The sequence below is a fragment of the Xiphias gladius genome, chromosome 9 (genome assembly GCF_016859285.1).
Source record: "Xiphias gladius isolate SHS-SW01 ecotype Sanya breed wild chromosome 9, ASM1685928v1, whole genome shotgun sequence".
NCBI lineage: Eukaryota > Metazoa > Chordata > Actinopteri > Istiophoriformes > Xiphiidae > Xiphias > Xiphias gladius.
This window is the reverse complement of record NC_053408.1, coordinates 21,521,745-21,535,433: the sequence shown is the minus strand read 5'-3', so window position 1 is coordinate 21,535,433 and position 13,689 is coordinate 21,521,745. Positions and strand designations below refer to the sequence as shown.

General features: G+C 39.8%; 1 protein-coding gene across 1 annotated transcript in view; it reads left to right on the top strand.

The window, feature by feature from the left end:
• myo15b (myosin XVB) overlaps nucleotides 1-13,689 on the top strand; it is a 72,079-nt gene that overhangs the window by 14,845 nt on the left and 43,545 nt on the right. The window contains exons 15-25 of the mRNA XM_040135983.1: nucleotides 15-73; nucleotides 2,490-2,613; nucleotides 2,711-2,806; nucleotides 3,735-3,866; nucleotides 4,645-4,770; nucleotides 4,858-4,935; nucleotides 7,976-8,124; nucleotides 8,637-8,682; nucleotides 8,798-8,922; nucleotides 9,956-10,070; nucleotides 10,155-10,330. Coding sequence (XP_039991917.1) covers nucleotides 15-73; nucleotides 2,490-2,613; nucleotides 2,711-2,806; nucleotides 3,735-3,866; nucleotides 4,645-4,770; nucleotides 4,858-4,935; nucleotides 7,976-8,124; nucleotides 8,637-8,682; nucleotides 8,798-8,922; nucleotides 9,956-10,070; nucleotides 10,155-10,330 — 1,226 coding nt within the window. The remainder of the gene's footprint in view (nucleotides 1-14; nucleotides 74-2,489; nucleotides 2,614-2,710; nucleotides 2,807-3,734; nucleotides 3,867-4,644; nucleotides 4,771-4,857; nucleotides 4,936-7,975; nucleotides 8,125-8,636; nucleotides 8,683-8,797; nucleotides 8,923-9,955; nucleotides 10,071-10,154; nucleotides 10,331-13,689) is intronic.

Sequence of the window (13,689 nt, the reverse complement as noted above, 5' to 3'; positions counted from 1 at the left end):
TCTCTCATCCACAGGAGACAACCTACGACAGGATCTACTGCCCTTTGTCTGTGGAAAGTGCCATAGAATCCAGGTAAGAAAATTTCTTCCAATTTATTCTTGATGTAGGCTGGATGTTAGCACAAATAGCACACAATTCTTCTATACTTTGAGAAATGCTTCCTGCCATCTATCCATACATCCATCCATTTCCAGCCATTTATTCTGGGCCTGGTTGCGGTAGCAGCAGGCCAAGGATGGTAGCCCATACGTCTTTCTCCCAAACCATGTCCTGTAGCTCTTCTTGGGTGATCCTGAGGCCTTCCCAGGCCAAATGGTAGATGTGTCTGATGCGTGTTCTTGGTCTGCCATTTTAGTCAATGTCTTCTTCCAGCTGGATGTGCCTGCACTACTTCCACAAAGAGGAATTCAGGAGTCACCCTAATCAGAAGCTCAAATCTCCCCTCAACTGATTCCAGCTCCTTCCAGATTTCTGAGCTGCACTGTTACTTGACTACCATGACCCCTGTAGTATCCTTTCACTGTTACACAGAATCGGTGTTGCTCCTACAGCAAGCTTGCATTGTGGCAGCGACATTAAGTTGCAGCACTTCAGGTGGCAGCTATAGCTGCCAAAGAGCTTCCACAGCAGCTGCCACTGAGATGCTATGGCAGCTGCCTCTGTTTAAGACACCTGCTGCTGTTTAAGGCACCTGCCACTGTTTACGGGACCTGCTGGTGAGATGCCAAAGCAGCTTTCGTAGTTTAAAGCATCTGCCAGTGAGATGCTATTCTTTAAAAAAGTTGACACGAGTAAATTATTTTGAAATGTATCTGTGGCACTTCTGGTGGCACCACCAGCTGCCAATGACCTGTCAAAACAGTGTTTTCAGCACCTTCCTTCGAGATGTATGGTAGTGGCCACTTTTTGAGGCATTACGTGGAGACTGGCAAAGTGCAGAAGTCCAGCCAAACAATTTGAGAGACCCTGCTCTAAAATGGCAACCCAAGATAGTGAAATATGTAGGCCGAGTTGTCATACTTTCCTGGTTGTCGCACCTAGTGGCAAAACATTATCGTGGCACTGTATGGAGCCTGAGTTGTGTCGCCTATTGTAACAAGACAATTTGCTTTCTTGGGACACATTCTTTGTCTTTGGCTTCTTCACCAAGTATGTTGTCTCCATTCCTGCCAGGCATGCCAGCAATAAGTATATGGTTTATAGGTAAGCCATTGCTTTATTATGCTGACATGTTGACTGAAATCATGCTTACAGAAGGGAATATCATCATTATATTTTATATAATATAATTTATATTATATCATATATTTTTCTGTTATTCGTTCTGTGCCATATGTCATGTTAGTGTGGCTTTTTGTAGGATTTTAAATGGCCCTACATTGTGTTGCAATTATGTTTGTAGCTTTGTCTTTTTCCTTATATTGTACAATAGTGATGTTGTTGATTATTTGTAAATTCATTATTTTAAAATAACCAGTAGTTTTGCTATGGATCCACATTAGGATAGAGTTTAATAACGAATATCTATCTATCTATCTATATACGTACATGCATATAATCATATAATTCAATATAGTTGAGTGTAATTAATGACAAAGTATTAAAACAACTTGTTGCTGTGTAGAGACATGCAGTTCCATTTGTCTTGACTTTTTAATTTTACAATTTCTGTACTAACTTCTTGTCATCTGAGCTCTTTGATGAACTGCTGCTTTTTTTGTTGAAGACTTGGTCCATGTAAAAGGTTAATATGCAAAAATATTGATATAACTACTTTCTATACATTTTAAGGGGTTTGAAAATAACCCCTAAAACTTAAAACTTTGTATAATTTAAAAAGAAACCCACCTTGAAAATGTTCTTCTGTTGCAATGTTGCATTGATCTGATCTGCTTTGACCTCATCATCCTCCATAAGGAAGCACCAAGCTCAGCACAGGAGGGAGTGGGGAGTGACACTAACAGCTTTCAATATCCTAACTTTGATTTGTAATTGCTTATTACAATTTGATAGGAATCTGTCAGGTGCTGAACTAAGTAAAGCCTAAAATTAGATCAATAAAAAGTTATTAATATGAATTAATTCATTCTGTTTACTCATAAATTTCATAAAGTCTGCAAAAGGGAAAAATAGTAAAAATTAGAAAAGCTAGTTTTAATAGTATTTAGAGGTTATCACTCCAATGATTTGGTGTTGTATTTCCATTAAGTTCAGGGACTTGTGAGAGAGATTTTTGAAAATAGAATTGAATTATAAATTTGAAGTTTTCTTGATGATATCACTATGACATCATCAGGATTATTTCTCAGACTTTGACCAAGCTCCCCCAGAGCCACAGAAGAGATTATACAACTGATGATTGAATCAGTGTTGATGTGGAAAATTGGTGGAGTGGCCTTGAAAGCACTGGAAACAAATTGTTGTAACGAACACTTAAAGGTACATGTGCCTCCTCTCCTCCTCTCCCTCTCCTCTTTCCCCTCTGTAGAGATGCCATTGCCAAAGCCTTGTATTCAGTGTTGTTTGACTGGTTGTTGGAGCAGATCAATGACTGGCTGAGCCCCACAGAGATGGACAGCACAGTGGGGATAGTGGACATCTATGGGTTTGAGGTTAGTATCCTTGGCTAGATCAGGAAACTTAAAAGTAAGTAGGCATTACCTTGTGGTGTTGGATGTTACATCACTGATCCTCTGTGTTCTTCTGCAGGACCTGGGAGTGAACAGCTTTGAGCAGCTGTGTATCAACTTTGCCAATGAGCAGCTGCAGCACTTTGTCAACAAGGCCGTGATCTCTCAGGAGCAGGTCAGTGCGTTGTAGATCTACCCCTTGTAAATGGTTTATAGGTTGTAACTAATAACTTTATCAACAGTTGATGAGTCATTTACTAGTGACCTATAGATCAGTTAAGCCATTACACCTTTTGGTTTGCCAGAATGAAGAAAATCTAGGAAGACTCATCCAATGGATTGTTGACTACCTGAAAAGTTTTGCAAGGCACCCTGACCAAAATCCATTTATTATCAATTTATTAACTTTAACAACTGCAGAGTTGATGGATTAGTGTAATAACCACGTCCTGAGTCCAGCCCCGTAGTAACACACGGACATAAGATTGCCTTTGATCAAATAAACCTGTTTCCCAAAATGCTGAAATATTTCTTTAACATTTATAAATTAGAAAGTGAAACTTGTAACTGCAGAATTGATGGGTTATTAATAAGTTAGACCTATTACCCTTTATTAATAACTTCTTAACATTTATAACTGTCAGCTTATTAGAAAGAGAGAAACCGATTTCCCCTTTAAGGATATAAAACAAGCAATGACTTGATTTATGACTTACCTTTATTAATGACGTGGCTTTTAATGATTCACCAGCCAGAAGTTGTCCTTATTACATGGAAGGTACCACGTGCAGCTGTTTAGACCTGCATATGTAAACAACTACAGAAAAAGAAAGAATTAACTGCTTCTCTTTCTCTCACTTGCTAACTGCCTTCAAATATTCTCCCTGATGTTGTTATAGCAGTGACACCCAAATCCCCAAATTTTGGGAGTTTCTCACACTTAAACAGACACATTATCAGGCTGTGCATGCCTTTAATATCAGTTACAGTTTATGCTAATATGTTAGCATAATGTACTGAAGCCAGTGGTTTTGGTATCTGTGTTCTCATCACCTAATAGGAAATCTGGCCAATAGAACCAAGAATTGCATTCTGTCCTACAGGAGGAGTACAGTGCAGAACAGATCCAGTGGCACGCGATGCCACTCAAGAACTTCCACTCTTGTCTGGAGCTGATTTCCTCTAGGCCACACGGCATTCTCCGCATACTGGACGACCAGACCTGCCTCCCCCAGGTACACACACACACACACACACACACACACACACACACACACACACACACACACACACACACACACACACACACACACACACACACACACACACACACACACACACACACATTACATAGACTTGCATTCATTTCCTAGAGACTTACCCTAACCCTAACCATACCCACTGACCCAAAAATCAGCTTTTTCACAATTGGGGACATGGCTTTTGTCCCAAAATGGACAAGCTGTCCCCAATTAACTGGTCTTTAGTCTGAAATTTGTCCCCAAAAATAGCCTATGACAGAGATACACACACACACACACACACACACACACACACACACACACACACACACACACACACAAACACAAAAAACACACACACACACACACACGAACACACACACAAATCTAACTGAAAATTATATATACTAGAAGACAAATCAACATACGTACGTATGTTTGTGGCCAACAAGGGAACCTCTGCTACTTTACCAGGTATAGTGATACAATATATAATTTTCACACTTTGACAGCCTCTATTAACACCTTGATAAGCACAGCAAATGTCCCTTTTCTTACATGACAGTATGTCATGATTATTGATTTTGAAAAGTAAAATTTGGTATAAAATTAAAATGGATTTGTTGTGAAGCACTAGCATGAGGACAAGGAGCTCCAAGCAGAGCCTTGATGTGATTCAAAGATGCATATGTCACGTTTCCGTTTTGTTCTGCAAAACATTGAAAAGTAAATCTGTATATGTTTCTTTTATTGCTCCTCTGTGTTGTTTCAGGCCACTGACCACACCTTCCTCCAGAAGTGCCACTACCACCATGGGAACAGCCCCTACTATGCCAAGCCCAAGAACCCACTTCCAGTCTTCACTATTTATCACTATGCTGGAGCTGTCACCTATCAGGTATCCGGCACAGCACAACAAATCTGTCAAACAGCAGCCGATGATGTGAGAACATTTGTATTTAAATATTTCTCTGTATTTGTCCAGGTCCATAATTTCCTGAATAAGAACCACGACCAGTTTAGGACAGAAGTGGTGGAGCTTTTTGCTAGGAGTCGATTAAAGGTAAAACAACTGGAAACCCACACAGGGTGCTAATGTGAGACTATTTTCATAGCATAGCATAGCATAGCAAAATTAGCATAGCACCAAAAAGAGGAAGCCCTCTGCCTAAATTGGTTCTAACGAGGCATTTCGATCACATTATGTAATCAGATTTGTTTATCATTCAGCGATTCAAATGTTATAGCACCTTTGAAATTAGTGCAAATTGTTTTGTAGGTAACCAACAAAAAGAGATAAATACTGCCATGGGAGATTAACCAGCGCTAAAACTAAAAATAAAGAGAGATTAAAATTTGAATAATAGTAAAAGTGAAATAAAACAAATAAAACCAAAAAAAAAAGTAGTGGTAGAACAGCTCCCCAAAGACGTTCTGTCAAGGTTAAAAAATAGATTAAAAAAGAAAGACGTACCGACGTCTGGGACGTTACTTCACCATCATCATATGTTGTAAAATTCTGAAAGAAAACTGACATCCTGGTCTGACCCTGGCGTCTGCAAGGCATTTTAACAATGTGGTATTTTTATAATATTATAATCCTAATAAATTATCCTAATAAATGATATATACACAGCAAACACATACACTCACCGAGCACTTTATTAGGAACACCTGTATACCTGCACAGTCATGCAATCATCCAATCAGTCACCTATGTGGCAGCAGTGCGGTGCATAAAATCATGTAGATACAGAAGCTTCAGTTAATGTACACATCAAATATGAGGATGGGGAAAAAATGTGATCTCAATGATTTTGACTCTGACATCATTGTTGGTGCCAGATGGGCTGGTTTGAGTATTTCTGAAGCTGCTGATCTCCTGGGATTTTCACACACAACAGTCTCACTCCGAATGGTGTAAAAAACAAAAAAACATCGAGTGAGCAGCAGGTCTGTTGCAGTACTTTGTTGATCAGAAAGGTCAGAGGAGAATGAGCAGACTTGTTGGAGCTGACAGAAAGGCCACAGTAACTCAGATAAACACTTGTTACAACTGTGTTGAGCAGTTGTGTCTGTTGTGTCAACACTCTAGACTAGTAATGGTGGTATAATGGTGCAATGGTGTTTTCTTACACCTTGGGCCCTGTAATGCCAATCAATCACTGTTTGAATGCACATCCTACCTGAGTATTTTTGCTGACCATGTGCATCCCTTTATGGCAACAATTTACCATCTTCTAATGTCCACTTCCAGCATGATAATTGAACATTGTCACAAAGCAAAAGTCATCTCCATCTGGTTTCATGAAAATCACAATGAGTTCATTGTACTTCAGTGGCCTCCCCAGTCACCAGATCTGAATCCAACAGAACACCCTTGGGATGTGGTAGAACAGGAGAGTGGCAGCATGAATGTGCAGCTGACAAATCTGCAGAAATTATGTGAAGCAGTCATGTCAACATGGACCAGAATCTCAAAGGAGTGTTTCCAACATATTGTGGAACTCATGCCACGAAAAATTGAGGCTGTTCTGAGACCAAGGGAGGCTCTATCCAATACTATTATGGTGTTCTTAATAAAGTGCTTGTTGAGTGTAAGTATCTTAGGTCATACAAGACAAATGCAATTATTTTTACAAAAGCACACAGAGTCGACATGCTGACATTAAACAATGTTTTATTAGTATAAACAAAACAGAAAAGATGATCATCCACGATACAACTGCTTATAGATAATCTAACAATTTTAAACTTAACCCTTAAAACTCCATCTGAGGCACTTTGCTCCAGTTTCCACCTTGGCACTGCGGTCGGCTAACTCCACGACAGCTACTGACGATCCTTGTCGGAGCTCTAAGGGGAACAGAGGCTCTAAGTCACTGAACCTTTCATCAGCAGGAATGTATCATTGTAAAGCTGTTAAAAACTCACTGTGGTGAAGTATTCCCATATCTAACTCAATACTCTAAATAAAAATGCTACCACATGTGTAGCAGTGGCCTGTATACGGTGGCTTCAGAAAGTGTTCAGACCCCTTGAATTTTTGCACACTTTATTGTGTTGTAGATTTAATTTTAAAAGGATAAAACTGCATTTTTACCCATCAATCTACATTCAGTAACCTATAATGAGAAAGTGAAAACATGTTTCTAGAAATCTTTGCAAATTTGTTAAAAATCAAAAATTTTGAGTAAATGTACTTTGTTACATTTCATCGATGCCAACAAATGAGATAAAAGACAAGAATATGTGTGATTAACTTAAGAAAATTGCATTGCATTTTTAATATAACGAGGAAACCTCTGTTGTTCTGTGCGATGCGTTTCTGTACGCTGTATATGTGTTGTCAAACTGCTGAAACTCTTTCTCAATTTATGTTTTATTTGTTGAATATTTACTATTTACATGTTCTTTCTTAAGCTGCAGTGTGTTGAGCTCTCTCATGCAGAGATGTATTGCATTCACCAAAGAAAAAGAGAATTTTTGTTATTATGACCTAGCATCTCAAAATTGCATGCTCTGAAATAACCAATGCAACTCTTACTTTTAAGAAAAAAAAAAAAAATCATAATTAGCCTATTTTTTCCTCCGATAAAGTGATTCTTCTTCTTTGGTGTAAGATCTGTATAGTGCAATTACAAATAATCATGAGCTCTTTTGCCGTAATTATGAGATGCTAAATCATAATTATGAGTAAGTTATATTACATCATAGTGTGTCAGATATTTGCTTTTTTATAAATATTAGCTTGGAAGTATGAGATGTAGATATCATAAGATCTTTTTACTTGCTGTTATGAGACACAGACTATGACTTCGCAATTAATAATTATGAGATAAGAAAGTCAAAATTACTAGAAAGTGTATAGTTATTTTCTTATTTTTTAAAAATTTTATTTATTCATTTGCTTTGGTGAATACAGTGTCCTTTCATACTCTTTGCCTTGTACAATAAAAAATTATTAAACGAGCAACAGACAATGAAGTATAAAAGTAAGAATGATTTATTACTGGTATTATTACTAGTAGTAGTCTGATGATGAGAATAAAATATTGAGAGGAAGAACAAAAAGGTTTCCTTCATATGACCCTCTTCGGCAGATGGTTTCGGAGCTGTTCCAGAAGGTTAGGGACGGTTATATTCAGCAGAGAGAGCTGGGCTGGAGAGGGAAGGGCCCCCGCCAGCAGCCCTCCACTGCTGCCTCACACTTCCTCCAGTCCTTGACTGAACTCACCACCCGCCTGGAGAGGTACCAACGCACAAAGCTGTCATTAAACAGATCTTTAGCTCCGTGTTCAAGCCAACTGAGTGTGATTGGAAGGGATACAGTTTCACTGCTTGTGTTTAAAATCAAACAGCTGTGGTTTGTCGAGGTCATGGGTTTAATAAATGCATTGGAAAAAAAATATGAGGAGCATGACAGTTAGTCATCATAACGTGTTCATTTTGTGTGAATCTCCACTGAAACCAATTCTACAAGAGTCTTCACAGGATGAGACCTATCGCATATGACTGAATGGCTCAGATGAGGATGTTTCATGGATATCTGTCAATCGTGTGTATACCTGATGGTTAATACTCATAGCAGATGCCTGAAATTCTTAATGCCTCTTAAGATAATTCAGTTAAATTCTGCAATGTCAAACAGCTGCAATGTCAAATTCTGCAATGTCAAACAGCCTTTCTTGAGTTGCAAGCTGCTCTAAAGTTAAACCTATTTCCTGATGAGTAACTTGTGTTTTTTTTTTCATTTAAAACCAGATGCAAAACCACATTTATCCATTGTCTGAAGCCAAACTATGTCAAGGTAACCTCAGTTATTTTAATTTGAATTCCATGTAGTATTCTAACATACCTATTTTAAATTTTTATATCCAGGACAATGTATAACCATTCACTGTATCTCACATGTCTTCGGTCAGCTTCCTGGGATCTTTGATATTGACTATGTGTCAGCCCAGCTGAGGCATGCTGGGATGCTGGAGACCATTCACATCAGGAAAGAGGGTTTTCCCATACGGATTCAATATTCCTACTTCATTGAGAGGTGTTGCAAATATACAAAGCATCACTGCCTGCACAATCATTATAGTACTTTAATGTTTAATGTTACTTTAAGTTTTTCAGCACTGAGCTATGGCAATAACTTGATCCAGGCTCAATCCAAATCCAGCCCCTGCACTTCATCTTCATTTGAATGTTCTAATGGAGAGTTCATCAATATGAGCTTCCTTAAACTAGTTTTTAGAAGTCTTTGTCCTACACTGATATTTTATCATGGATTTAGATAAAATCATACAGTAGTAAGGTAAAAATTCAAAGGGGAAAACATGACTTTTTTTTGTCGTTCTACCCATCTTATCTTATATTGTACGTTCCTGCTAGTGGCTCTGTCAGTCTATACTGACAATGTTAACATGTTTTTGTTTAGGAGGCAATGTTAACCATGTTCAACATTTTTAGTTTAGCATGTTAGTATGCTAAAATTTGTGAATTAGTACTAAATACAAAGTACAGACAAGGTTAATTTGAATGTCATAGTTTTGCAGTTATTTAGTAATACACTACCGTGTTGGACAAACTGAAATGTTGACCTGATAATAGCACTAGATGAAAAGTCAAAGGAGCACCAAAACAATTACATTTCATCCTGAGGCGAACATGACTGTCTGAACCAAATTTCATGGTAATCCAGCCAAGGCTTGCCACTCAAAACCAAAAATGTGAATGTCATGGTGGCGCTAGATAGAAAAATCAGAGGATCACCAAAGTCATTAGGATACACCATCTTGGGGACATGAATGCAAATACCAAATTTTGTGACAACCCATATAGTAGATGTTGAGATACAGTATTTCACTGGATAAACTTGGATGTGCCAAAATGTCAGCCTCATGGTGGTTCTACAAAAAGTCCTCTAGAGAACAGAAGATGTACAAGATTTCACAACAGTCCATCTAGTACTTGTCAAGATATTTCAGTCTGATTCAGTGGCAGACAGATCAACCAGCTGACACTGCCACACAACTAGTATGGATAAAAAGAATAATTTTTAACAGCCGTGTGTTCCTGTTTCAAAGGTACGGGTTTCTGCTGACCCAGCGGTTGAGTGAGGTGTCAGACAGAGAGCAGACAGTGGCTCTGCTCGAAGTGGTTGGTGCAGAGGAGGAACACTACCAGCTGGGCATCACCAAGGTACTTAACCACCCATTCATGGCACTGATTGGAAGTTTTTACTGTACATATCTACATGTTTAGACGTGTGTGTATGTGTACTAGGTGTTCCTCAAGGAGCTTCTGTACCAGCAGCTGGAGGAGAATTGGAGCAATACTCAGAACTGGGCTGCCATCACCATCCAGAGGAACATCAGGGGCTTCCTCTGCAGGAAGAACTTCAAGTTCTTCAAACAGAAAGCCATCATCATCCAGAGCCACATCCGAGGACACCAGGCCAGGTACAGAGAGCAGGGAGACCAGAGACGAGAGGAGTACTGGGATGATAAAAGCTGTGGCAAAATCTCTTGATACATGAGACAGAATACAGTGATGATTCAAGACTTACTAATGGCTTACCAGACTATCATGTCGAGGATAAATCAATGATCTCTGATTTGATTTTTATATAAATAGTACTTTCAGACACAATTCAGTTTTTTCTTGATCAACTGGATCTACATGTCCTACAATTGAAAATGTACTTAAGTACAAAAAAGTATATGACCAGTAAAATGCAATTTATGCAAAGTGCCCAAAGTGACAAAGTAAAAGTACATGCCCCAATGACGAGTAGAGTTCAGTTTTGCTGCTCAGTAAAAACCCTGTATCATGGATTTTTTTCAGTTTTAGTTGAAGAAAAAATGGAAAAGGGTAAAAAAAGGAAGAAGGGAAGAAGGACATTAAGAAAGGATGGAGAGAAAGGAAGGAGAGAGAGACAGAATGGGAGAGGAAATGAAATAAAGAAATAAGAAAGACAAGAAAGGAAGAAAGGATAGAAGAAAAAGAAAGAAAGAAAGTATGGAGAAAAGAAGGATGTACACAAGGACAAAAGTAAGAAAAGGTGAAAAAAGAAAAAGAGACTGATTAACATCAAGACAAAGCAATGGAGGGAAGGACAGAAGGACATGAAGGGAAACAAGACTACATCAAAACGTAGTATATGGCTAGAGCACGTATGGTCCATGTGCGAAAGTGAGGACGTAGTTGAAAACTTTTGTGGAAACGCTGTAAACTGCTATTTTCAATGCAAAGTAGCTAAAGCCTGCTCGAAAAGTTGGTAGGTGATGTAAGAGACCAATTAGCATATCCGTGACATCAGGGTGTCGTATTTGCATTCCTAGTGTCAGCCAGTTTCTGCCCTTTATGTGTTGGCTTCTCTCCTACACTCTGTGCTCACGTGTACAGTAATTTAATGCAGCCAAATTCCCAATAAAGCTGTTCTCATTTACATGTTTTTCGGCTTCTGTTGTCAGACAACGGAACAAGTATGAAACAGTGACGGAAACGCGGCCCATTAAGACTACATGTTAACCAGCAGTCACCTCAAGACATTTCCATTTCCGTGTGGTCAATCGAATGAGACACAGACAGGTGTGCGTGTTGAGGGAAAGCCCAACCTCATGCTTGCAGGGTAATACTGGCAACTCTCTTCTAAGGAAAGTAGCTAAGGTTTGTCCCAGAAGTCACTAGAGTTATTGCTGGGTGCTTTTAGGTTGGACCGCAACAGCAGCCGTCATGTTTCGTCATCAGGGGGGCGTTTTATGATAACAGTTCAAGTTTAGGACCCAAATGCAAACACAGACCAGGAGGCAGAAAATGGTTAAAAGGCAGTTTATTGTAAACTAGAAAGGTGGATTGATGAAGTGGTGCGGTTGGAGTGATTCTGGAGCATGACTGGTAGGGAGGCTTGTAATGGTGGAGCAGGGCAGGTGGTTTAGCTGGGGAATGGAGTGGGCAGTGCAGGGCTGGGCTGGGCAGGGCAGGGCTGGGCTGGGGTGGGCAGGGCAGGGCTGGGCTGGGCTGGGCAACAACAATCCAAACTGGAAATCCAAGCTGGGCATGACAGGAGGTCTGTGGCATCTGGATGGACGAGCCGGGGTTTTATACTGCAGTGGCTTGTTGAGCTAATGAGTAGATCAGCGGCAGGTTGAATGGCAGGAGAAGGAACAGGGAGGCCACGCCCAGCACACACAAACACATTGAGAGACAGACTGGGGACAAACATGAAACAATAGGAAGTGGAAACAATGGGAAAACACATGGAACAGCCTAGAAGCAAAGCTGATACCCTAACACGTTTACCGGCAGTGTTGCCAACTTAATGTCTTTGTCATTAGATGACTTGTAATGACTTTTCTGAAAAAAAGCCAGTGTCAAAAACATACACTGGACTTCAGAGAAAAATTTAAAATCCTAATAAATGATCCGGTTCTTCCCTGGCCCATGCCCCACCCCTCCACCGAGTTTGGTGCAAATCGGTTCGGTACTTTTTGCATAATCCTGCTGACAATTAAACAGACACGGGTGAAAACATAACCTCCTTGGCGGAGTTAAAGATGGGAGAAAAGATGACATTTGGAGAATTTTTAACGAACAGCCCTGTCTTAATAGCCTAAAATTAAAAGTAAGATCTCAAAATCAATATAAAATCTTGTTCAAAGTTACTAAAGTGTCATGGTTGCTGCGTCTGTCGTGTTTATTTTGCTTGCACAGCCCCTCTGTCTCCATCAGCCACTCCCATGGCCATGCCATTCCCCCTCCAGCCACCGGACGCTCTCAGACTTCCCCACCGGTCCCAGTCACCTGACGTCCTCACCCACCTGCTCACCTGTTCATCATTCCATAATCACTCCCCCAGTACTTAGACCAGCCATTTCCACTAGCTCCCTGCCAGATTATCAGTGTGCTTCATGCCTTCACTCTCCAGCCACTTTACCTGGTGCCTGATCCTGTTACCCACTGCGGCCTGTTATCTGTTTCTGTGTTTCTGACCTTTGGCAAGTTTATCAACCTGCCTACCAGCCTTGCCTATTTTTACTTGTTTGCCTGGACTATCTGTAAGCCTGTTCACCCTGTGTTTGGATCTGCCTGCCTGAGAGTCTGCATTTGAGTCTGCCATCTTGCACTCTGTACATGAACTGTGACACAAAAGTAAAAAGGGCATTAAGACATGTTATAATAGAAACATAAGTCTATATAAAACAACACATAAATGGGATTTAAAAAGAATAAAATGAAGTAGAACCTAAAAAAAAGTTAAATTGAATAAAACAGAATAACAAACTGCAGTTCAGTGCAAGATATAAATGAATAGCCCTAAGCTTATCACCTTGCTGCAGTGATGTAATGTGTACTGACACAATCAGGGGTGTGTCAGTACACCGTGACATCATTGTAAGGTATTGTTACCGGTGCAACACAATGCACTTGTGACTACACTCAGCCACAGCCATCAGTGACGCTGTCTGTGGTCGGAGGCGAAACTGACCTCCAACCTTCGGTGGGGGAGTGCAGTCAAACACTGCTGTACAACCTGTTGTTAAGTTACTCTTCAATGAGAAGTAGGCGTAAACAGAAAAGTCTCAGTGTAAAAAGAACTAAGAGATGTCAGGTCTTCTGGGAATTTGTTTAAGAGAATCATTTTACAAAAGCAATTTTTGCACACTGCTTGTAGTGTGTAAATAGTGGGACGTGTGGTCATTCTCAAATGACTGTGGCTTGCAAATTGCCAATAACTAGTACGTTCTTCAGAGCTCTTGCATGCTCATGCATGGGCCACAACTATGGCATTTGTTTTGGTAAGTGAAACTCGTCAAAA